General features: G+C 41.2%; 3 protein-coding genes across 12 annotated transcripts in view; 1 reads left to right on the plus strand and 2 right to left on the minus strand.

Moving 5' to 3' along the window:
* aldh18a1 (aldehyde dehydrogenase 18 family, member A1) overlaps positions 1-25,400 on the plus strand; it is a 75,610-nt gene that overhangs the window by 4,396 nt on the left and 45,814 nt on the right. For 6 of the 8 annotated variants that reach the window (XR_005204719.1, XR_005204721.1, XR_005204718.1 and 3 more), the window contains exons 5-16: positions 1,094-1,198; positions 1,323-1,481; positions 2,063-2,153; positions 2,563-2,687; positions 3,898-4,042; positions 4,560-4,633; positions 4,847-4,946; positions 5,843-6,063; positions 6,174-6,311; positions 6,394-6,589; positions 7,245-7,366; positions 7,498-7,684. Coding sequence is in view for 2 of the 8 variants with exons in the window: in XM_037755410.1 (XP_037611338.1) it covers positions 1,094-1,198; positions 1,323-1,481; positions 2,063-2,153; positions 2,563-2,687; positions 3,898-4,042; positions 4,560-4,633; positions 4,847-4,946; positions 5,843-6,063; positions 6,174-6,311; positions 6,394-6,589; positions 7,245-7,366; positions 7,498-7,684; positions 9,500-9,595; positions 9,785-9,981 (1,956 nt within the window). In the remaining 6 variants the exon portion in view is untranslated. Of the gene's footprint in view, positions 1-1,093; positions 1,199-1,322; positions 1,482-2,062; positions 2,154-2,562; positions 2,688-3,897; positions 4,043-4,559; positions 4,634-4,846; positions 4,947-5,842; positions 6,064-6,173; positions 6,312-6,393; positions 6,590-7,244; positions 7,367-7,497; positions 7,685-9,499; positions 9,596-9,784; positions 10,624-25,400 lie in introns of those variants that run through there. The other 2 variants (XM_037755410.1, XM_037755411.1) reach the window with 2 other exon arrangements.
* Positions 14,565-16,517, minus strand: crygmx (crystallin, gamma MX). Of its 2 annotated transcripts, none has more exons than XM_037755415.1 (3): positions 16,377-16,517; positions 15,457-15,699; positions 14,565-15,192 (listed from the first exon to the last, which is right to left on the minus strand). In XM_037755415.1, exons 1-3 carry the CDS (start codon positions 16,383-16,385, stop codon positions 14,914-14,916), a joined length of 531 nt encoding a protein of 176 aa, XP_037611343.1. In that variant the 5' UTR covers positions 16,386-16,517; the 3' UTR covers positions 14,565-14,913. The 2 variants fall into 2 exon arrangements, with proteins under 2 accessions (XP_037611343.1, XP_037611344.1); XM_037755416.1 differs by lacking the exon at positions 16,377-16,517 and adding an exon at positions 16,238-16,258.
* On the minus strand, positions 16,870-18,502 carry crygmxl2 (crystallin, gamma MX, like 2). 2 transcript variants are annotated; one of them, XM_037755414.1, is made up of 3 exons: positions 18,422-18,502; positions 17,642-17,884; positions 16,870-17,188 (listed from the first exon to the last, which is right to left on the minus strand). In XM_037755414.1, exons 1-3 carry the CDS (start codon positions 18,428-18,430, stop codon positions 16,913-16,915), a joined length of 528 nt encoding a protein of 175 aa, XP_037611342.1. In that variant the 5' UTR covers positions 18,431-18,502; the 3' UTR covers positions 16,870-16,912. The 2 variants fall into 2 exon arrangements, with proteins under 2 accessions (XP_037611342.1, XP_037611341.1); XM_037755413.1 differs by lacking the exon at positions 18,422-18,502 and having other exon boundaries at positions 17,642-17,899.

Genomic DNA, 25,400 nt, shown 5'->3' on the forward strand with positions numbered 1-25,400 from the left:
GTGCTGTTGCTGCTCTCTGTGGGTTGAAACTTTCAATCATGTAAATAGAGGTGACCTCAATGATTTGGCACGTGTAGTAAATAACATGAAAACAAACACCAGATGCTTTTTTTTTTCTTGAATATACAGTGAATGCACACAGTACCGGTATCGTCTAATATAATGCAATGCTGTACAATAGCCTGCAGTAAATACTACCTTTGTGTAGCTTAATGTGCTCAGTGTTTCTTGACTCAGTCAGATTGGCATTGATCTTCCTCTGTGGTGAGTAGTTTTATGCTATGGTGCCATTGTATTGACTGACCTGCAATGTAAGGTGTTCTATTAATTATCGTCCTTTTCACAACAAATTTGCGTGTTAGATATTAATACCATGATATGACAGGCCAGCTTTTAGATTAGAAGAGTTGTTGTCTACCATATTTTGTTACACAGCTTTGTTGAATACTCAATTCTGATTGGTCAATTACGGCATTCTGTTATTTCATTATAGCAGATCGCTGCTATGAATAACATGAATAACGGACCACTGCTATGGACGCAGTTCTGATCGCAGTACACAGCAAGAGGACCATTTTTTATTTGTTTTATTTTTTTAGCAGAAGCAATAAAATATTTTTAAAAGCAACAAAATATTTTTTAAATCAATAAAATATTTGTTTAAATCAATTATTTTTAAATAATTTTTTTTGAATCAATAAAATTGTTTATGAATCAGTAAATGTTTTTAAATCAATGAAGTTTTTAAATCAGTAAAATAGATTTTTAAATCAATAAAATAATTTTTAAAACAATAAAATAGTGTTTAAATCAATAAAATTTGTTTTGAATATGCCTCAGGGTCATTAATTTCGCAATAATGACCGGCTCACTCTACACTATCCCTTTAATAGAATCTTCTCACTGTGTTACATACAGTACTCCCTCACAGTCAGGGTATGTGGATACAATTTGTATTATTTTTGACACACCGCCTTACCTGAACCTAATAGAACACCTGTGCTGGCATGGTGTGGTTTGATTGAAGCGTGTTTCTGGTTGAGGCAATAATGTGTTTATTCAGAGAATCATAATAACGATGTTTGTGTTGCAGTCTTTGCCGGTCCTGGAGGCCCGGGCCTGTGCTGCGGCTGGACAGAGTGGCCTGATGGCTCTGTATGAGGCCATGTTCACCCAATACAGCACTTGCACTGCACAGGTACTTCTATACTTCATAGGAAAATAATCACTTTGTAGTGCTCAATAAGCTTATGCATTATGCAGAGTGACATATTTTAATCCGTCTCTCTCACTCGCTGCTCTTTTGTTAACTCTGCCGTCAGGTCCTGGTGACAAATCTGGATTTCCACGACGACCAAAAGAGGCAGAATCTGAACAGCACGCTGCAGGAGCTGCTGCGTATGAACATCGTGCCCATCATCAACACCAACGACGCCGTGGTGCCCCCGCCGGAGCCCAACAGCGACCTGCAGGGGGTAAATGTGGGTACAGACGGCATGGGGGCGACGCTGGTAGTGGTGACAGTGGCAGCGGCGGTGGTGGTGGCAGCAGGGGTGCTGAAGTGGTTGGTAGAGACAGTATTCATATAGTATGACAGTCACTGTTCATTAGCTACAGTATTTTCTTTCATCCACACACTCACGCTGAAACGCCTCTGCCACGCTGCCTCACCTCATCAGCTCTGCCCTCAACCACTAAGGCATGTGCATGCCATGTAGGGAGGGGATGGATGGCGGTGCATGCCGTCACTGGTGCAGTCTGAAGGGGCCCGGACTAACTCCTGTAGGTAGACGCCTCCTTCACCTGTTCTCCTGCAGATATAACTAACACTAACAACTAACTAACACAACTTCTTCTTGGAGATAATTCCACCTTGCGCTCTCTCACCCCACTGTCCCTAAAATTTTCCCTGATGGTCCAGCAGAGTGACATACGTCTTTAGATATTTGTTTCTGTTTAGCATCTTGCCTCTAGCCCTTAAGAAAAGGCCCAGATGGGTAAATGGCAGACGGCTGACTTTCTGTCTTCAGGAGCTTACATCAGCATATTTTTGTTTCTTTAGGTGATCAGCATTAAGGACAACGATAGTCTGGCGGCGCGGCTAGCTGTGGAGATGAAGGCTGACCTCCTCATCGCGCTGTCTGACGTGGAAGGTATGTGCGTTGCCACAACAACAGTCTGGGTCAGCGGTTAGGTAACAACACCATCTGTCTGCGCTCGTCACTGGGAAAAAAAACCACTCCTCTCAGGGTCAACTGAGAGTCACATGAGAGAGACAAACACAGACCTTCTGCCTTCATGTTTGAAATTGATGCTGATGGGGTTGCCACAAGGTGTGTGTGTGTGTGTGTGTGCATGCGAGTGTGTCATGGCTGAGTGAGGGTCCAGTCAGCATCTATTCAGTAGATTTGAAAGGTTAAGAATCATTGGTTTTATTACATTTATTTAGAATCAGTTTATTTATCTGCCAGTATGTGTTTTAGGGTTGTGGTTCCTGCTGCATTGTGTGTTTTAGACCCATGTGTGAGCAAACAAGTTGTGTAAGAATTGCTGATTTCTTAGGATTGTACGACAGCCCCCCTGGAACAGATGACGCCAAACTCATAGACATCTTCTACCCTGGAGACCAGCAGTCTATCACCTATGGTACCAAGTCCAGAGTTGGGATTGGAGGCATGGAGGCCAAGGTATGTTGAAGGTTCTCAATCACTGTTAAAAAATTCAAGTTCAAGTAAAAAACCTTTTTCTTGGTAGACATCCATTAGATGGGCAAAGTGCAAAGCTTCCTGTACTATGGGTTTTTATTCTACTTCAATTTTCTACTCATGTTTTAGAGGAAAAATATATTCCCAAATCTGTTAAACCCACATAGACCCATTATTTTTGTCTTTTTAGGGGGGGTACAGGGGGTCTTTAAGGGGAGATAGCAGGTCAGCAGTAGATTTCACATAGAAGTGGTGTACATCATCTGAAAGCTGGGAACCTGAAGATTAATTTGAGATGCAGCTCAGCGCTATGTGTCAAGTTGTTCTCGTCATAAATCTGTATATAAACATTGTGTTTTGGTAGCATTGTGTACAAGGGCTTAGAAGTATATTGTGGTCATTCCCATACTCAATTATGTCTCATAAGTTGTAGCAGCAATTTTTTGGGTCGATGCCATTTGTTACACAGATTTGGTGCTAAATTTAAAAAATGTTCACCACTCAAATCTATAAAAATAATTAAAAATCCATCCAGAATACCACATTAAGACACCAAGACCCTGAGGAACACCATAGAAAAACCCATGTTTGGCACCATGCCTTAGGTTTTCTAGTTTCATGCGATACTAGTATCTTCACTCCAGCTTTAAAACCGAGCCCACTACATACAGAGGTCTAAGTGAGAAATGTTAATATATTTTATTACATGGCTGTGTTGAATACTGAATTCTGATTGGTCAATCAAGGCGGTCTGTAATTTCTGTATAACAGACCGTTGCTATGGGCGCAATTCAGATGTCGGAATCTGACGGACTGTTTTTGTGTCAAGATATTGATTTCTTCAGTAAGTAGCTGTGAAATAAGCGGGATAATGTACAGCTAGCGGGTCATTGTTGTGAAAGAAACCCCTTCAGGGCAACTTGTAATGGAGTATTTTCACATTGTCTCACTTCAACTAAAGTAAAGGGTCTGAGTACTTCTTCCACCGTTGCTTACAATTCCTAAATTGTCAGCTTTATCGTAGCTGTACCTTTTTTTGACAGTTGCCTGTGTGTTGTTGTCTCAAAGTCAGACAACAAAAAATGTATAAAATATTGTCTTGCTTCTTTAAAAAGGTAACATGGTTTTGACAAGTAAAGACTTCAAGTAGAGACTTTAAAGAGACCTTTTTTTAAATGGTGTGTTTCTACAGGTCAAGGCTGCCCTGTGGGCCCTGCAAGGTGGCACCTCAGTGGTCATTGCTAATGGCACCCACCCAAAAGTAACAGGTCATGTCATCACTGACATTGTGGAGGGCAAGAAGGTGGGGACCTTCTTCTCTGAGATCGAACCTGCTGGTGAGTTCAGCTGGGCTGCATGCTTTCTCCCTCAACCTCTTCTCACTTTAGTATTACTGCAGCCATACTAAAGCTGCAATACACCTTACTAAAATCAACCCAGTTCAATACAACAGTCCTTCAGGAAGGTTTTTGTTAAAACAGTTTAAAAGAGGTGTTGATTCAATGTTATGGTCATTTTGGAGGTTGTAGTTTGTGGTGCTGTTGAGTTATTTTGCATCATACTAAGAAGTGTTTCTAATATTTTGTCCACCATGTTTATATCACTTAAGGTAGACTAAATATTTAAAAAACACTTATCTATAACAGCTCCACAAATTACAGTCTCAAACTCATAAAGTTGAGTCAACACCTGTCTGTTTCTCAACAAAAACTGAATATTATAACCTGCATGATGGTTGGACTTATTGTCGGACTGTTGTATTAGACTACATGAGTTTTTAGCTAGGTGTACCTAATAAACTGGCAACTGAGTGTGCGTTGAGTGAAGTCTGTCCTCTCCCCGACCGTTCACCAGGACCAACTGTGGAGCATCAGACAGAAATGGCTCGTAACTCTGGAAGAACGCTGGCATCTCTGCTCCCAGACCAGGTGGCACATCGTTTTAAATATGATCTAAAATGTGTTCAAGTAACATCATTAGTTGTATTTAAGGATTTCAGTTTATTTGTAAAGTTATGTTAATAATTTAAAAGTGTGGTCCTAAGATTACTTTTTTTATCAGATACAGAGAAACACTGACCTCTTGTGGATAGATGTGCTCCATGCTCATCCTGCCTGTTATTGTGTTGACTGTGTTGTCAGAGGAGTGAGATCATCTGCAATCTAGCAGATCTGTTGACGGAAAAGAAGGAAGAGATTATGGCTGCCAACAAGTTGGACATGGACCTGGCTGCAAATGCAGGTAACAGAGGCCCACATTGAGTCAGTTTGTCAGCTTTAGAGAGGATGCAGTGTGTAGTGTAGTGTAGTACCTGGCAAAGTTTACGGCACTATCCCTATTTACTTGTTTAATGCAAACATTAAAAAAATATAATTCTTTTGCAGAGGTGTTTTAGGTCTCACATGTATCCATGAATAGATTTTTAACAACAGATTCATCAAGTGCACATGTGCCGACCGTGCATGCAGCCTGTTACAGTTGCTCCTGCTCGTTTTCTAATTTTTTCCCCAACTTTTAGCTTTCTTCTTTATCTTATTTGTTCGATACAATTCTGTCATTAATTCTGCATTTATACTCGACATTTCAAGAAATATTCTTATTTAACTTTTATTTATACTTTATATTTAACACACTTAATAGATCCCACTTCTCAGCATTTCTTTTAATTTTTATTTTGTATTTATTTATTTACACTGGTTATACAGTATATTGTATGTGTTTGATGCACATATTAGGACATATTTCTATTTTTTATTCTTGTTTTTATTATTTATTTATATTTCTACATTTATTGTGGCATTATGTACATCATTTATATGTTACATACTCCTTATTTCTATTTTTCTTATATTTCATTATGCTTTTATATAAGAGCTACTGTAACATCCCAATTTCCCCCCAGGGATCAGTAAAATATTTCTGATTCTTCTCTGGCAAGAGAAAAACAAATCTCATTGTCATTGCTTTCATAATATATTTCAACATAAACTTACCTGAGAGATAATTTAGTAAATATTTCCAAATGGGCAGTTCAAATATCTCTCCACTAGAGTGCGCCTCTGTCACTTTCTTTCTCTATGGTTTGGCCTCAGTTAATAAGATTTAAAGTGTAACCTTGCTCTCTCTCCTTTCTGCAGGCCATTTGCCAGCAGCCATGCTGAAGCGTCTGAGCTTGTCACCAGCCAAACTCAACAGCTTGGCCATAGGTCTGCGCCAGATCGCCGTGGCCGCCCAGGACAGTGTGGGTCGTGTGCTGCGCAGGACCAGGGTGGCTAACAACCTGGAGCTGGAGCAGATCACGGTGCCCATTGGAGTTCTTCTGGTCATCTTTGAGGCCCGACCTGACTGCCTGCCACAGGTATCCAGGCACAGCTGCCGTAACACAAACCGATCTGGCAAATTAATTTTTTGCTAGACTTTCTTGACATGACTGCAGTAATATCACAAGACCTGCATGTTTTTCTCCAGGTGTCAGCATTGGCCATCGCCAGCGGCAACGCCCTCCTGCTGAAGGGAGGCAAGGAGGCAGCCAACACCAACCGGGTCCTCCACCAGATCACCCAGGAAGCCCTTTCCATGCACGGAGTCACCGAGGCAGTGCAGCTGGTAAAATAGCTTTCCTATACATTTATGATAGCCTGTACAGCATGTAGCTGCTGTGGTTGACGAAACGTGTATTTGTTACAAGGTGAGCACTCGTGAGGATGTGGAGGATCTGTGCCGACTGGACAAGATGATCGACTTGATTATCCCTCGAGGTTCGTCCCAGCTGGTGAGGAACATTCAGCGGGCGGCCAAGGGCATCCCTGTGCTGGGTCACAGCGAGGGAATCTGCCACGTCTACGTCGACGCAGAGGCCAGCGTTGACAAAGTCATCAAAATTGGTCAGCACATATAAATCTCCCTGCTGACTTGTACTTTAGAAGTTCATGTGTACATTTCTACCGTATTAGTAAATGAACACGACTCACACATTTACCAAATGTTAGTTAATTGTGGCTGTAGAACTGGCCATTTCTGCCAGACATGTATGTTGGCTTCTACTGTACTTAAAGGGATGGTTTGGGTGTTTTTGAAGTGGGGTAGTATGAGGTACTTATTCATAATCAATGTATTACTTACAGTAGATGATGGTCGGCACGCCCCCAGTTTGGAGAAGCAGATGGGGGTTACCACACGGAAGCAATGCAATGTACTGCTGTGGACGGGGCCGGCAGAAAAACATGTTTCAGCCACCTAGAAGAAAGGCTCACCTATAGCTGTATATAGCTTTCACTTAAACTGACATAGACTTTTTTTAGGTGGGCCTTTCTTTTAGTTGGCTAAAATACATTTTGCTGCCAGCCCTGTCCACAGCAGTACATTGCTTTGCTCCTGTGCAAGCTCCTCCAAGCTGGTGGTGTTCCGACCGTCATCTACTGTAGGTGATACACTGACTATGGACAAATACTTCATACAAGCCTACTTCAAAACTCCTGAACTACCCCATTAACCAGCTGCGAATACGGCAGTAATTGACTGATATTTTCCCGTTTCCAGTCAGAGACTCCAAGTGTGACTACCCAGCTGCATGTAATGCCATGGAGAGTCTGCTGATTCACAGGGACATCCTCAGGACCCCACTGTTTGACCAGATCATTGACATGCTGCGTACTGAACGGGTAAAGCTTTATATAAGATTCAGATTCTTAACTAGTCATCCAACATAAGATGAAACTTAATTTTTAATATATACTGTATTTTCCTACAAGAGGACTTGTTATCTTATCTTTCTTCTTTGTGGCGTCACTAGGTAAAGATTCATGCGGGCCCTCGGTTCGCCTCCTACCTGACATTCAGCCCATCGGAGGCAAAGTCCATGAGGACAGAATACGGCGACCTGGAGTGCTGCATGGAGGTGGTGGACAGCATGGAGGAGGCTGTTGACCATATTCACAAGTACGGCAGCTCCCACACAGACGTTATCATCACAGAAAATGGTAGGTGGCCCAATGTGTTCTTGTTGTGTCTCTCTCTATCAATTTGGATTTTAAAAAAAGGCAAAAAGAAATTGCATGACTCAAAAGAAGCAGTGTTGCATTATTTCTGGCAAATCTTCCCTCACTTTGCTCCAAGCCTCTTCATGTAGTTCTCCTTCTCACTCTCTCGATTCACCTTCCCCGTTCATCTCACTTTCTGCCACCGGGACTAATGAGCAGTGACACCTTGTTGTCAGGATGAGTGCACAGCCTCCCTGTGTGACTCCAATGTAGCGGCCAGAGCCCATTTAACATGTAGAGCAGATGCTAAAACACAGTTTAAAAGAGTCGTAACTTTGGGTCATGTAACAGTTTCAACACATTTCTGTCTTTCAAGTGAGCCATCACACCGCGTCTTCCTAACTCGTGTTGATTGAAACCATGCTGTGCAGTGTCCAGAGTATTTCCTGATGTTTAAAGGCTGTGGCCATATCGCTTGCAGACAGTGTTGAACATATTTATGATGTGTTCATTTGTTGGGCAATTTTTGGGAATATCATGAAATCTTCATGGGGATTAAAGGTGTCACATAAATAGCAGTGATAGGCTGCAACAAAAGCAACCATTCTATGGAAAAAATCCTGTGCATAATAAAAAAATGCATTGAAAAACTGAGGTGCAAATCCCTCATAATAGGTTGAAACACAAAAATGCAGAATACTTCACACTTTTCTTTAGGTGGGCAGAATTAAAGTGAGCGGCTATGTTCCAAATCGCACACCCTTTCTTTTTACTTTTGGTTCGTACTGCAGCTGCCCTTACAAAGTACGTCCTGTTGCATGCCGTATAATTTTCTTCGTCATAACATTGCATCTTGAACTTTATCCCTCTTGCTTATATCTGTCGTCTTGTCATCTGTCGTTGCGGCTTCCGTCAATGTGCTGTCTGTGCTCTCTCGTCCGCTCAGTCGATGTTGCGATGCATGCTGGCTTGCATACTGCAAAATGCGACCGCATGCAGTAGGGACATCCTGGTATTTCTTTCTGGCATACTAAACAATATGGAAGTATGGATATTTTGAACGCACCCAAAGTGTGCTGTTCACTCACATTTCTACATTGAGGATTAATCTCACCTGCAGTGAAGGATGTGAGGCTGCCATCTGGTGACCACAGAAGGTACCTCAATGAATTATAATGCACTCAGTTGTTTGTCTGTGTCACCTAATGTCAAAGTAGAGATATTTATATAGAATACACAATAGATAAATAGATACACTGGATAGAATAAGGAGATAGATGGATAGATAGAGACACACTGGATATGATAGATAGATAGATAGATAGATAGATAGATAGATAGATAGATAGATAGATGGATATATAGATACATAGATAAGAAGATAGATAGATGGATAGATAAGAAGATAAGAGGAATTTTAAAGCCATATAGGAACTCAGGGATTTCTCCTGATGACATTTGGACCTGTATAGACTTGTCCAAGATGATAGAAATGATATGTAGATTGTGTTTTTGGGGTGAAAGTCACAGTTCACATGATTTAAGAGTTTACAGCACTGGGTGTGTACTAAGGTAACATCGGCAGAGGTGTTTGTGATTGCAGTAGCAGCTATGAATGAACTGTCATTATGCTATGAGCTTTTCTTTAAGCTGTTGCTCTTATTCAGTACATAATTGCATTATTTCAACTCGACTTCTATGGCACAATAAATAGTTGTCGTTGTCACATACTTCATGTCGATGCTTGAGAGGGTGTTAGTTTAGAGATAAAAGGTTGTGAGCTAGTAACACCTATAAGGTGTCTTTCTCTTACAGAGGACACAGCGGAGCAGTTCCTGCAGCAGCTGGACAGCGCCTGCGTTTTCTGGAACGCAAGCACACGTTTCGCTGATGGCTACCGTTTTGGACTGGGTACGTGGGGGTCTTATCACCATATTATTGCCTCCTTTTTTTTCCTGTGAAATCTTTTTCAGCAGCCTACATATTCTTACGTGTATTCATTTGTTATTCTCTCTCAAACTGCAGACCCTATCAACACATGGGACATGATGTTTACCGTTCTCACTATAGCTGTCTTTCTTCCTCTGTCTTTGTCTCTAGGAGCAGAGGTAGGCATCAGCACGGCTCGTATCCATGCCCGCGGCCCTGTCGGCCTGGAGGGGCTGCTCACCACCAAGTGGGTCCTGAGAGGTGACGGGCACACAGCCGCCGACTTCTCTGAGCAGGGTAGCATGGAGTACCTCCATGAAAACCTGCCTGTCGGGCAGCCACTTGCTGGGCAGAGAGACAGCAACTAGACCAGAGACTTTCTCAACACTCACTTGGCCTTAACAATGGTTGTTATGGTTTGCATTGTCCACCAGCAGCAGCTCCCTCTGGGGTCTTGCTGCTGATGTTACTGTTTTAAACCTCTGAAGCACACAGCATGGAGAGAGAAGCTTAACACACCAATGGTCCGTTTTATCAGCACAACCACAAAGTTAACCACAGACCGTTAATAAGAGTTTACAAATGTTTTAAATTCTACCTCAGCTTATGAGTCTTAAATGAGTTAAGTAAATCCACCTCGTAGGCTCCTGCAGGAGGCACTATGTAGCGATCACAACACAATACCTCCACATAATGCATTAATTGGAGAAACTGTGAGCAAGAAGGGAGTTAACTAAGATTACTTTCTTTAAGACAAAGTAACTACACAATATTTATCATACATGTATCAAAGGAAGTGCTTGAAATTAATACTATTTTTAGTAACGCAATCTCAGGACGTGTTTTTGAAACTGACACTAATTCACAGAGACATTATTTCATGCATTTATATAGTGCCTTTCAACGAAACCCAAGGACACTTTGCTTGGAGGTAGGGAGACGAGACAAAACAAAGCAACTAAACACAAATACAGAAAAAAAAATCATCATTAAATGTGTATGAGAGAGAAGAATGTCAAAATATTATTAATCATTAGTTTCAAGTGCTTTATTTTCATATGCACAATTACAGAGAAGCAGTCGTTGCCAATGAAACTCTTAGATCTAAGACTCCTTCCAACAATGCTCATTTAAATATATATAAAAAGAAAAACATGCAAGTAAAAATGGGAATCTAAGACATAAACAACAGGTACTTACTTTTCCAATTTTATTGTGTAAAGCCTCCCAAATGTTAAGTATCTGGTCAAGGGTCAGAACAGTTAGTAATTTTAGTATTATGATAATGGGCATGTTGTATCTTTATCTAAATATATTAAATTTATTTGATATTTAATATCTGTCTATTTTCACAAAAATAATCAAGTTCCTGCTATAATTGTACATATTTTATAACTGTAAGGCCCAATTTTATTTTAGCTGATTGCATTGGTTCTTTAAGGTTCATACTGATAGCACTGTAAGCTTTCTTTGTTCATGTAACATATGTTTTTCTCTTTTCTTGCTGTAATTCCAGGTTTAATTTTCTGTATGTTTCTGCATAGATGAGGTGCTGGTATTTAGATTTCAGACATGGAACTAATAACACTCCAAATTGGCATTTATTAGTAGAAAAAAATGCTCAGTTTAACCTAATCCTGGTGTGTTACAGATTCAGATTTTCAGTATTAAAACTTAATTTACGTGAATTTATAGCATGGTGAACATTTATACAAAAGTATTTGCCCGTTTTGTTTTATAGCAGTGCAAGTTAGAATACTTGTATGCATCCATTTTATTTACCATTTTTTATTTATTTGATCATTGTTACAAGTTGTGCTCATTTTTCCATGCTTTGCTGCGTTCCTGCCTGTTCATTGTGGCGCCCAGAGCCTCTGTCAGAGCAGGAACAGTAATTGACAAGCTGCCTCCTTCAAGCTGGAGGGGAGAACGCGACTGCTTTTAAATTAAGCTCTGTAACATTCCAGCCTCTGAGCTCCTATCTGATGTCTTGCAACGCACACTTAAGGATTTGGTTTGGGTTGTATAATAGCAGTATTGTAGAATAAAAAAAAACAGGTTGAAAAAGAATATTTGGATATTTTTTCTTACTTTCTTTGATTTTTTTTTTTTTGCTCAGTTGAATTGTTGAAGATTTTTTTTTTACACGTATGTTCATCTCTGTCCTGGCACTAGTCTTTCTACTTTCACAAAGAACACAAATTAATGGGGGGAAAAAAAGTCGTGCTGATCTGAAAAACAGATGTCTAAAAAGGGCCTTTTTAAAGTTGCCCATGGGGGAATTCGCATTGCTGGAAGTGGGGCAAAGAAGATGGAAGACAATACTATAGAGGTTTAATTATCCAGCCATCAGAAATGAAAAGAGGGAGAAGGAGAACTGAGACTAATAATGGAATCACAGGCTTGTGTTCTGGGTTTCTCTGTTTCTTTCGTTTTCTCTCTCTCTCTCTTCCAGCATCTAAAGAATTCATTCTCTAAAACGCACTACTTACCCTTCAATCAGCCTCCCATCACCAAGTCCAAAGGGTTCAGAGATGAAGAGGGAGACAAAACTCGGATCTCACTCTTTTGTCCTTTTTATGTGTGAAGCGATTGAAAATATCATCTAAATGACTTGAGGTAGAGAAGGAACAATCCAGGGACATTGAGTATTGCCTGTTTGATGCTCAGTGTTTTATAGAACTGTATTTTACAATATTACATCAAAGTTGTTTGCTACAGTAACGGTACCTATTGTGTATACCCAGATGCTTTATTAACACCAGTTTTCTACTTTAAGTATTAACGGGACACTGAGGAGTGTTTTGTTGTGATGTGGAAGGCTTCCATTTTTAGGTTGCTGACTGAAATTTCTCTGTTTTACTTTAAAGTCTTTTAAAGTGGATTTTGTATTAAAGTGGATAGGGCTGCCCCCTCTTAGACGATTAGTCGACTATTCGGTCGTTTTGGTCTTAGTCGACTAAGATTTCTTTAGTCGATCAGTCGTTTTTTTATGCCTTTTTCATGCTGAATGACTTATTTCTAAGAAACTTATGAGCGCATCTCTGGTAAACAAGATTTAAAGTGCTTTTGTGTGAATCTTTGCGGAGAAATTCAGTCGATTAAATCAACTAATCGATTAGTCGACAAAATCTTATGCGTGTTAGTCGACTGAGAATTTCTTTGGTCGAGGGTAGGGTTGAGCAATCTGACGATGTATATCATCAAAACGATATAAAAATGTAGTATCGCATATATTTTTCTATCTCGCTGTAATCCTGATATAAGCTTGGCCTATATTTATTTATTTTTTCCTCTATAATTTCACTTAAAACATTCCTGTTCATTTTACACTCTTTGCACTTCTTAAAATGAGGAAAATATTCAGTGCTTTTCATTTGTCAAGTTTTTAATTCACACAAAAATAAGCTTTAACATGTGGATATTTCATATAGACTACTTATTTATTGAATTACCAGAAAACATGCCATATCGTGATATATATCATTATCGAGATATGAAATTACCTATATCGTGATGGATGATTTTAGCCACATTGCCCAGCCTTAGTCGTGGACAGTCCAAGAAATAATCATATATTGGCAATAAACTGCGATCCTCTATATCTGACTGTCAAAATTCCCAGCTAAATTGTTCCCAAAGTGTCTCATGCTCCATGTTTGAATCCAAGTCAACAACTTTTTATTCTATATAGTCATGCTGTTTTTGGTCACCCCATTTCTGTCCTCTGCTGATGTACCAACTTTTTGGCTCTAAGGACAGATTTCAATGATATTATAAGCAGAAAATGCAGTAGAACTAGTAGATTTTGCAATATGGCTGTATTGAATATTTAAACAAGCCTGAGTTTTCAGGTTATTTGCCTTTACTGTTCTTTTTATGTGAAGCTTTCATGGTTTTATAACCATAAACTTTAAACACAAATGGCTTGTTTTCTGTAGTTCTGTGTAAGTTTTAAGTACTTACTTCCTGAACATGGTTAATATTTGAAGACACTGCCCCTTCATGACCTTAGATTAACTTCCATTTACGGCTGAGAGATCTGGCAGCCTGTAACTTTCCTCTCATCTCTTATCTGGCATTGCCCCCAGACCCCAGCTGATCAGATCCCATGCTGCACCCTGTTGATGTTGTGTTGTCTGCTGGGTATTGTTGTCCACGGATATAAAAAAGGATGATGAGGGCAAATCACTGGACTTGTACAGCAAAGCCGACAATCCTTTAATTGGACATTACTCAAGGCCAAAACTCGTATTTCTTGTTGTGCTTGATCTTAAGAGACACTCAAATGCACTTCCCACTGGGCTTAAATTTTTTTTTGAATCAATAATTAATGGTCAAAGTTATTTATTCATGTGTATCTTTGCCAATTACGCAGCGTCTAATTAACAATTTCAATAATTGATATTTATTTCTGAAAGGGTTCAGTATCTTTGGCTGATGAAAAATGCATGAGCAGGGATGTGGACTGGGTTTTGTTTTTTGTTCTGAGAGAGCTTGATGCTCGGGGCTAATACCAGACCACTTTGACTCCAACTCTTTGAGTTGGCACTGGCCCTGTGATGTGGATCTAATATGGGCATCTTTCATGGACCCAACGCGCTTACTCTGTACCATGTGATCTCATAAAGACTCCTACATGCTCATCCTCAGATACCCCTTTTTTTTGTCTTTAATATCAAACTTCAAAGAATAAGCTTCTGTTTCCTTGATAATTTTTCTTTGTGTAAGTGGAATGACGATATCACGGCAAACTGTAGAAACTCTCGGTCTTGGTCTAGGACCTCGGTGGGTACACTTCGATCTAACTCTGTGGCCCGATGAAACTAAGTTCAATCACAATACTAAAGAGAAAACTATTCCTCAGATTTATGAAAAGCCATATCCCCCTGATCTTTTTATAGTGACAGCTGTAGTAGTCAATAGAAAAATGAACAAAGGCTCCCTTTAGTTGACTTTCATCAAGTTTTCTTTTATTGTGATTCCAGTAGGACAGGAGATTGGGGACCGGCGAGGCAAACCATTTTGCTCTGGGACAAACCAAAGCAAAAAAAGATCATCACTATTTATTGAGTATTGCTTGAGCACTGAGTTAGGGAGGAACTTTACCCAACAATGCAAAGCAACCCAACAAAACCAGAACCCCAAACATCAGACGCACAAAAACCCTCCGTCATTCATTTCAGCTTTTTGACACCACAGTGTTGAGACCACACTGAAACAGTGCTGGAATTAGGGGAACAAGAGGGTGGGATGTTTAACAGTGGGGCTCAATAAGGGTAAAATAAAAAAGCTGGGAATCAGTTGAGCTCTTGAGTGATGCGTCTCAGAGAGCCGATGGTGGGGCTGTTGCTTCCCCACTCGCTGTGCCTCCTGTACTCTCCAGGACGCAAGAAGTACTGGCGTCCCCTGTAATGGGGGTGTTCATGCAGTATCCAGTAGCCCTCCATGACATTGACGGAGGAGATGTCACGGGTGTGGAAACGCTCGTTCAGATCGGGGCAGTCGTCACTTAGCTCCAGATTCTGGCCTGCGAAGTCAGACCGCTCAAAGATCTTCATCCTGTAGTTCCCAGTATACTATAGGGAAGAAATGATGAGTGTCATTTAACATAACTTTATATTACCACAGTAGAATAGTTGACGTATATTGATAGACAAACTTTTTTTTATAGGTCAAGCTAAAAAGAGATGCTTTAAAATAGCCACAGGTACTGGCACAGAGTGGTGTAAACAGTAGACTAGGCTTGAGAACTAAATGATCCTGAACTGGCACTGACACAGAAAACCTTTTAGTAGTGAGAACATTGGTGCAAACGGAGAAGGGCATCAGTTATAACTCACAGGTGGCACCATACGGCAGGAGCGGATGCAGTCATTGAAGCCCGCCCAGCGTTGGTAGTCGGGGTACTCGCCCTTGTTCAGCATGTACTGGTAGCCGCCATAGTTGGGCTTCTCGTAGGCCACCCAACAACCGCCGTCCACCTTTATCGAGTTGCAGCGGCTGAAGTGGTTTTGCATCTCAGGACAGTCACTACTGCACTCATAGTGACGACCCTGGAAGTTCCTGTCTTCGTAGAAGATAACCTGCAAGCGATAGATGGGTGGATGTTATCACCACAAAGACAACTATTACACGCCTTATATGCATGACTAGTTATCTGTCCTCCAGCCCTTCAGACTTTGAAACAATATTTGGTATTCTGAGCCAGGTTTGCAAGTTGGCTTTATCCAACAAAGTTCTTGTAGAGAATAACTGCAAGTGAAGAATTTTGGAATAGATAAGCTTAAGGGAAAAAATGGCCCGAATGATGTACTAGAAGTTTAATAAAATACAGAATAGCATGTGGTATGTTTTAATGAACAGAAAAAAGTCTTGGCCTATTTTTCTTCTTCTTTTTTTTTACAGGAATTAAGACCCCAAGCTCAGTTGAAAAATTACAATGTTTTACTATCCTCAACAGAAGACAAAGACATGCTTTAAGTATAACTAAGTCTTATTTAGAAGCCTTTAGTTTGCATGTTATTTATTGATTTTACTGGGATTCTTTGCAATTTCTAGCATTTTATTACATCCCTGTGTTTGTTATGAAAATATTGTAAACAATCCTTTAAAACTACTGACCATTACACTTCTACCTGCCAAAGGTCTTTAGCATTTTGAGTGCATTCTTTTATTTACCCTTTAGATGCAAAAGATCAACCTACTATACATCAAACATTTCAATTGCTTTTACTATATAGATTTCAAGCTGCACGCTTACCTTGCCCATTGTGACCGTGTAAAGTTCAGTCCAGAGCAGATGTCAGGCCGTACCGGACCTCTTTATAGACCCCGCTGGGATCAGGGCTTTGCAAATGTGAAACAAAGCTTTGTCGTGTCAGCACTGTAGGCTGTATAGACTGCAGAGCACTATAGGGCCGGTGAGCTGCAGCAGCCGCTTTGTCTCTGTCAAAGCTCTTGTCTGTCTATGGAAAAATACTGTACAACTGCACTTTTCTCAAAAGGGCGACAATAAGAGTTGCAACATCTGCCTTTATTGGCTTGAATGCCAGAAACCTACATGCAGACTGGGAGGACAGGAAGGGCAGCAAAAAGATTGGTTTGTTTCAGTAGGTGTTTGATAGAATAGATCATTAAGGCTTTTATCAGTTGAAGACTAAGCAGGAAGCAAATGTGCTTCTTGACCAAACAGTGTTATTGTGCATCAGACACATGTTGCACGGAGTTTTTCAAATAAGCTCACAAAGCACACAGTTATTTGAAAATGTTTATTTTAAGTTGCGCATGGGTAGAAGTTTACATGACAGTCCTCATCCTCCTGAATGAGCCCACCATGGGGTTTTGGCAGCCCCAGTCACCGCAGGCCCTGTACTCTCCGGGGCGCAGGAAATACTGGCGTCCCCTATAGTTGGGGTGCTCGTAGAAGATCCAGAATCCCTCCATGATGTTACAGGAGTAAATGTCACGGTAACGGAAGCGGTCGTACAGGTTGGGGCAGTCGTCCATGAACTCCATTGTGTGTCCCATCATGTCGGGCCTGTTGTAGATCCTCATCCTGTAGGATCCTCTATACTGTTTGTGAAAGAAAATCAGAATTATTATGCTGTTTTGGTAGGCGTGGACCCTAGAGAGCACTTTAGTAGAGCTTTCAGCCCTGAGCGGATATCTCTAACTTTGAATTCAAGTGAGTACTTGTACTCTTGCTCACTCACAGATGAGAATGAGCAACAACTCTTTTGGAGCATCCCTCCCTAAACTGCCAGAAACACTCAATGTGACTAACAGAATTAGAATGAAGGCACCAAGTCTTATGGGGGGCGTATCGTATTCCTTTTAAAGGCTGACTGGGTCTCCTTGTGGGCCTTGCAACAGACACTTTCATGCTATGACCTGCCTGAGTATCTGTTAATGACATCAAAAGGCCAGTGATTGACATCCATTTCTAAAAGCGGCATTTGATGTGCAAGGTGAGCGGTGGGGGTGAGGGGGGACTACCAATCCAATCCGTCTGTTTGATTGACTTACGGGGGGGTACATCTGGCAGGAGCGCACGCAGTTGTTGAAGCCCATCCAGGAGTGGTGGTCGGGGTACTCGCCGGGGTTCATGATGTACTGGTAGCCATTGTAGTGGGGCTTCTCATAGGCCACCCAGTGACCGCCGCTGACACGGATGGAGTTGCAGCAGTTGAAGTGCCTGAAGGTGTCCATGCAGTCGCTGCTGCACTCCCAGTGGCGGCCCTGGAAGTTGCGGCCCTCGTAGAAGATAATCTTGAAAGGGTACATAGAAGCATACATCACTATAAATGTACTAGTTGCAATACTCACGAACGGACTGCAGGGGACACTGCTTTCCCTTGAACAAACTCCATTACTTTTTCATGAGTCCTTCCGAGTGTACAAGCCTCTCTAGTCTGCTGTATATTATTTTTCAGAGCTTGACAGATGAAAATCAAGGCAATTGAAGCCATCCTTTCAGCTGACTTCTATTTAAAGAACTCATCGTATGCTCGTCCAGTCTGAAGAACTTTGTTGTTACTGTCACACAAATACAATGAATCTGTCACATTTGGATACCATATAATTGTTGATTCCCTTTTAAACACCTTTTAAGCGTGTTTTTCCCCTCAAAAATAAGTTCTCAAAGAGTTAAGAGTCTATTCTAGCTAGTATTTTTACTTGAGTGAGTACTTTTTGAGTCCCTCTCATCACCCTCTTTCCCTGTTACAATATTTGCTCCCAAATCCTGCCATTTTCCTTCTCCATTTCTCTGTCAACGCTGTTGCCATGTTGCATGTGAGCTCATACCTTTCCCATGGTTGTGGATGTTTAGCGCACCATAGACCTAGACACACTTACAGGTCCTTTTATACTCTCCAACTGACGTTGAGGCCTCTGACACGTCAGGGACTACTACTCTTTTACCTTTTCAGATGTCAACCACTGTTCCCTTTGTGTGACGCCCACGGGTACCTTATCTCCTGTCTGCTAGAGTTTACCTATAGAATTGACAACCCCCCCCCCCACACACCAAAAAACACCACACAAGTGCTATTCTGTGTTTGTATGACCCTTGTTCCGCCATGACCTTTTGATGCAGCCTTTTGAAATGTCACACAAAGGCGCTTTAGGTATGTGGCCCCCCAACAACAAAGCTTTTAAAATATACAGTGGGTTAGGTCATTTTTTTTTGGGTGGGGGGGCACTCTCTAAACTAGTACTTAACCATGTCAGGGTTTTCATTTCATGTCTTGCTCGCGTGGAAAATTTGAACATTTCATTCAGTCCCAGTTTAAGTGAGTTTGGATTCCCTACGTGGGTACAGGTCACAATGTAATTGTTATTCAATTCCTGTTAAAGGAAAGCGGTGTTGATACTGTGGACCAAGTCAAGCTTTTGTGTTGATGTAATCTACAGTGATATGTTGTCTCTCTTTGCTTCCATAGCCTGCAGTTGTACTGTGATGCCAGACGAGACCGGTCTGTTTGCAGATGTACAGACAGAACTGCTCGGTGTGTGTTTGTGTGATATAAAAGGAGGGGTTCGGGGCATCTGTGTGTTTCAGTCTTTGTATGAAATGATAGATGTTTGGACTTGGAGTCTTTGGCTTGTAAGCATAGCCCAGAGCTGAAGGGGGAAAAGGCCAGAAAGAGTTGCCGCCATGCATTGTGTTCCCAAAGCCCAGCTGATGCCAGAAAGGTCAGTCTCATCCTTTAGCCTTTCATCGGGATAAAGGGCTCGTGCCCCCTCTCCACTTTGTGTGTGCATTTTTTTGCAGCTTCAACTGTGTAAAAAAGGCAAATGGTTTCAGAAAGCACAATAGCCATTATGTTCCTAGGGCAAAAACACTGCTACTGGTAGTAGCACATATACCCAGAGCCATATGACACTGTTTCAGTGTTAAGGAACAGCGTTGATAAGCTTTCGCTCCTTTGATCACTCATTGACTTGAAACTCTCATCGGCTTCAATAGCTTTCATGTTTGAAGCCGCACTCTTTTTCTATGACATAAGTAGATCATTGATATCCTTTCATCACAGTGTGCAGCGTAATTGTGGCAGATTATCAGATGGGGATGTTGTTTTGTGAGTTTCTTGAGCAAATATTTACTCCGGGAGGAAAGGTTTTTTTATCGGAACATATAAGAAACAAATGTTTAGATTTCCCCTCATGTGTTCATTCATAGATTAATGATTTCTTTCATCGTGCCTATTAAATGGAAAGTCTTTGTAGTGGGTTTTGATGGAAGGGGCAGCAGAATGACAGGGAAATCATGCTCTGGCTGGATAGCACATGTTCAAGCTCTGTGTGATGCAGTAGCATGTTTTCTGACTCTACCACCTCCAAGGTTGCCTGACCTCTGACCTTTTTGTATTCAGAGAATCATGTAATGGATGTGCAATACAATGTCTAAAACCATCATTGTCATTGTTCTGGTTTTCATCACCGAGGAACATCAGCTAACCCTAACTCATTAGTTGGGACCTTGGCTCTCTCCACGTCTCCGTGGCTTCCAGAGGGGAACCTTGTTTCACAGGCTCTCAAATGATCATCTTTAGCTGCGCTACAAGACATCTCCTCCCCACCCTGAAGGGAAAGTAACATCACAGAGGCCCTTGCCTTGCTTTTCTCAGTTCCCCCCGGAGGAGAAGAAAGCTACCCGCTGTGGAGCATTCCACTCTTCATCTCAGAATGATGGAAGAAAAGGAAAGGAGAAGGGAACAGAGTGGGGGGCTACATTCGCAGCTCCATTGTGTCCGAGGATCTCATTGTGCAATCGGTGTAACCGCGTGGGAGATGACGACACTATTAGCCCGCAGAATGACTGTCAGTTGGGGGACCTCTGTGATTGATGTGCGCCCCACAGAGATGGGAGAAACTTTGACAGATAGCAGTCCCGGCACTAGTTAACTTGCAACCTTTTTTCATCTTCCGAAAGAGAAAAAAACCCATTCGTGTAGCTGATACCTAATTAGAAAGTGAATGTGCAATTCACTCAGTAAAACACATTTCAGGTCAGAGGAGACTTCTTTCAATTCAAAACAAATCATATTCCCTTAATCCAAACCCTGGTCTCTCTGACCCCGCTATATACAATAAGTCTCACCCCTAAAATGTTGCAGGCAGAGATAGGAGAGCAGCCGCGCTCGCAGTGCCTCCAATGTGCTCTTTTTTACTGAACAGTCATTACAGAAACACTGTGGTACTGAGGTGTAAACAAGGGGGTCTATGTGAGTTTTGCTCCTGAGAACTGGCTAATCTGGTGCTGAAAATGTGGCATGATCGGAAAGCGCTCGCCAAAAAAAGCCTCCCACGCCGGGAGCAGAATGAGGACCCCTCTTTTGCTGAGAGATCATCCTCTCCATTCTTTCTGTCAGAAAATCTCCAGGCATCCTCCCTCTCTTGTCACTGCCAGCGCGCAGGCTCTATCGGGATTGCCAGACGCAGGAGCCACTATGAGCCCGTGCCAGGGCCAGGATTTACCGCGATGCGTCTGATGTGCTCCATCTTTTTTTGCTGGGGGATAATTAAAAGAGGAAATGGTGTTGGAAGAACAGAGTGTGGAAAAGCAGGAGGAGGGGGGGCTTGGACCGAGCAAATGGATGCAGCTGTCAATTATGTTGAGTTGTTGATATGTTGTTTGTTTTGCCTTCTTTGAGATTTTTTTTGTGTTCAACTGTTTCCCCATCAGGATTTAAAGTTTGTTGTAAATCTCCACTCGGTACATGTAATTAAAAAACATTTAGGCTAATTAAGAACTACTCTTAGCAATGAAATCACCAAAAAGATTTTCTCTTAGTTGCATTCTGATGACCTGCAGGTGGTCATAAATCTTCAATTTCCTTCACGTCCGTACTCTCTTTCAGGAAACCTGGACTGCTCAAATCACTCAAGCATCTTCCTTTATTTGACTAAATCGATTTGAGATGCTCCACCACGCGGCGTGACCCAAACTCCGTGCAAAGCAGGACAACTCCTTCGCCTCTCGGCAGACACGCCGTGGGGGGAGTGATGGCTTTTACCCGCTCTCACTCCTCATCTCCACGCTTGCACTGTTTTGACGTGGCGTGTCTCCCATGCCCCCGAAGCTTTAAAGGTTTAAAGGAGCAACTTTTCACCCTGTAATCCAGGTGCCTTTCAAACAAGTCACGCTGTTTACTGACACATGACAAAAAAAAGTTCAACCCCCGTCTCATCTCTGTGCTTTACAAGACTGTAACTCACCTCGGAGGCTGGTAGTCGTTCCTCCTGAGCGCCCCCGAACAAACAAGAGCCTCGGCGAGAAGGGGGCCCCTGCCTTTCACCACTCGCTAAATTTGTAATCAGATGCGATGCTGTTGTTCACTTCTTCAAATTTGTCATCAAAGCCAAATGTGTTCTGACAACAGCTAGTGACAAGTGCACCAGAGGAGAGGCAGCAAATCAGCTTTTTTTCACACCGCATATCAATTATTGATCATGTTGCGCCCCCCTCCTTCTCCCTCCCTCCCTCCCCCCCGCTACCCCGGCAAGTAGACACCTTGTGATAATGAAATACATCAATTTAAAAAATAAATAATAAACCGGGGTCGGCTCCATTGTTGCAAAGCCTTAAGAGCTTGATTGACTGCCTGCACATTTTCCTCGTTGGCAGTCAGGCAGATCAAAGCAGGGTTCCTCTTATTGCCCAAGGCCACTTGCAATTTATTTAGAGGAGCAGTGCTGCTGTCCCAGCAGGTAACATTATTGGGCAGAGACACTCAGGATAATCATAGCTTTGAGGTGCCTCTCAAATCCCACCTCTGCTGGCTGGCTCTATCATGCATGCGCAAAAAAATAGAAAAAAAACTTTTTTATTATATGAAATTAAGCAGCAGATAATGTCCTCACATGGAACACCCAGTTGCTCAAAGTCAGTGACCTTAGCTGCCCTAAATATAACTTATATTATTTTATTAATATGTCAAGATTTATTGGATTTTTTTTTAACTTCAGAATTAATTGATTTTTACGTTTTATTTTATACTATATTTCTATAATAAAATAAATATCCAATATTAAATAAAAAGTTTTTATCTGACAATCTAAACTATTGTTTTATCCAACAATTTACAGTATTCTCACAGGGGAAAATGTTCCCTGATGTGACATGAAATGTTTTCTGTGCAAAATTATGTACTATAAACATGATCGTTTGAAGGAATTAATCATTAGACACGTGGAAGATAAAAAAAAAAGTGGTGTTACGTGAAAGTCGTATTTTATGCCAAAGATTTTGTTTGTAGTGCACGGCACCTTAATAATGTTACCAGTTGTTCAAAGGCCTTTCCTGTGCACCACATTAATAATACAAAACTGAGAGCATAATAACGGGATGCTTTTTTTTTTGTCCAGACGCACTCGTTTGCTTATGAGCACACAGTATAACACACATAATATAGATCACTTCCCCATTAGACCCAATTAAAACAAATTATTGTAATTATTAACCAGTTTAAAAATGTATTTATATTTTTTGAATCACCTTTTTACAACTTTTATTTAAGTTATTAAAACCCATAGGAGATTCAGTTTAATAAGATTAGGAGATATTATTGTCTGCATACAAAGAAAGAAAATATGTATTTGAATTGTTTTGTTGTTGTGTTGCAGCTGTTAAGTTCATGACAATAAAGAAACATGATTTTAGAAAATGTTGCAGTAATCTTAGTCCTGCATCAGCATCCCTTTTTGAGGGGGCTGAATATGAAATAAACGATATGTATTTATGTAAATTAGTTTGATTGATCTCATTATAAAGCAATTTGATGGGACTCAACAGATATAAAACAGGATTGTAATATTATTTGAAATGGTTTTTTTCTTGTACAGCCAGCTTTGGGAAAAGAACAATAGCTACTTTTAACATTTTAAAAATACAATGTGAATTCATCTTCACATTTTTTACATATGGGATAATTATTTTAGTAATTTCCTTGATGTTGACAAATGTTAGTTTTTATACAAATTCTGAATATATGTATAGTTAAAACCATGAAAAATAATTACTTATGTATTTAAATCAGTGTAAAATTAAGATAAGTGGAATTAGACATTTGGCTGCAGAATTGCACATAGCAGAATTTGCAATCATAGACTATTTTAATGTTTTAAATTGTTTAAAATGCATCAAATCTTTTATTATATTTATTTATTGTTCTCTGACATAAGTTCCCTCTTTTTTACTCTCATCAATATCCTTCAGGATTTGTCAGAAAATAGCCACATTTACTTTAGAATAAAACAAATTTCTAAACATCTTTTTGCTCAAAATATATTGTTCTTTTTCATAGTTTCAGTCGCACTCAGCTTGTCCTCACAGATGAGCAGTGTCAGTAGACGTCCCAACTAATTTGCCAGGTAGTTGTGAGCACTAGAGGGCACTAGAAGCCAAAGCATCGGCCCTCTGTTTTAAGTCTTTTATAGCACATCTCTGAGCAGCTTGTATGTGCGTTTGTTTGCTTGCATGTATACATTTGTAAGTAAGCTTGGACACACATGTATATAGACATGAGTTAGTAGACAATGGCATGAAATCATGTGGTGCATCTCTCTGTGTGTGTGTGTGTGTGTGTGTGTGTGTGTGTTAGTGCCATGACTCCTGTCTGTACTGAAGCCTATCAGTGCTCAGACATACTTTTACCCAGGGAGAAGTTTAAACAAAAAAACAGAAGAGAAATCACTAACAGGCTGGCGTAACCTGTGTCCCAGCACACATGCTGCTCGTCCACTTGTTTGTAGAAGCGACACACACACACACACACACACACACACACACTACAGTGTAAGAGTTGATTTTAGCATTCTAGTTTCAAACAAACTTAGACACATTCATACATACACACACACACACACGCAGCATGGTCAAACAAAGTCTCAGACAGACAATGAGCAGTTAGCTTTGTAGCAGTTTCAAGCCAGCGTGTGTTTTTGAACTGCAGATGTGGATGCTGACTGAAGGATCAGTGCACAAACTGCAGGACTGCAGAGATGGCAGTCCTCCCATAGGGTCTGGCACAGCCCGGGCCCTGTCTTTTTGTGTTGCTTGTACCCCATTTACACTGTTCATTTAGCCATGTTGAAGAGGTGGCGGTGGTCTGTGTGTTGTGCGAATTTGAAAGTACATCCTCGAGCCTGTGTGTGCACATTGTACGCCATATGCCACTCTGTTTGCTTGTATAGAGAGAGGTTTGCGGATACAAAAAAACAGATTTCATCCTTTCAGGACAGCAGAATCTAAATTGAGTTGTCCATTTTCTTGTTGGTATTGGAAGCTACAGATCTTACATTTATGAATTCTACATAAAAAAAAAGGCTTATCTCGGTGCTGGCTTCCATTTCTACTGGGAATTAATTGCACAGCAGCCGTGAAGCGAAGGTAGATGGAATCAAGAATGTTATTAACATTCGTGCACAGTTGTTTTGCGTTGGAAGGATAGGGTAGTGAGATGCATAAGAGGCTTGAGGCCTCAGAGGAGCAGGAGCGAGGCGCTGCCGTCCCTGGACTGCGGCGAGAACGGGCCCTCAGCCGAGTCCCTGGAAGACCGAAAGCTCCACTCGAGGGAGTTTCAACCAAATTAAAAAACAATGATACACCAAGGGAGAATCTAATGCCAATTCCCATCATCAAGACCCACATTCTTCACTGTTTTGCTTTTAACTTTCCCTCTCTGTCTCTGACTCTCTCTCTCTCTCTCTTTTCCCTCCGCACTGTTGTTTTCTAGTTTGTTTTCCACCCGTACTCCTCTGGCTGTCGCCGAGCGCTACA

This window comes from Sebastes umbrosus, chromosome 20 (assembly GCF_015220745.1).
Source record: "Sebastes umbrosus isolate fSebUmb1 chromosome 20, fSebUmb1.pri, whole genome shotgun sequence".
Taxonomy (NCBI): Eukaryota; Metazoa; Chordata; class Actinopteri; order Perciformes; family Sebastidae; genus Sebastes; species Sebastes umbrosus.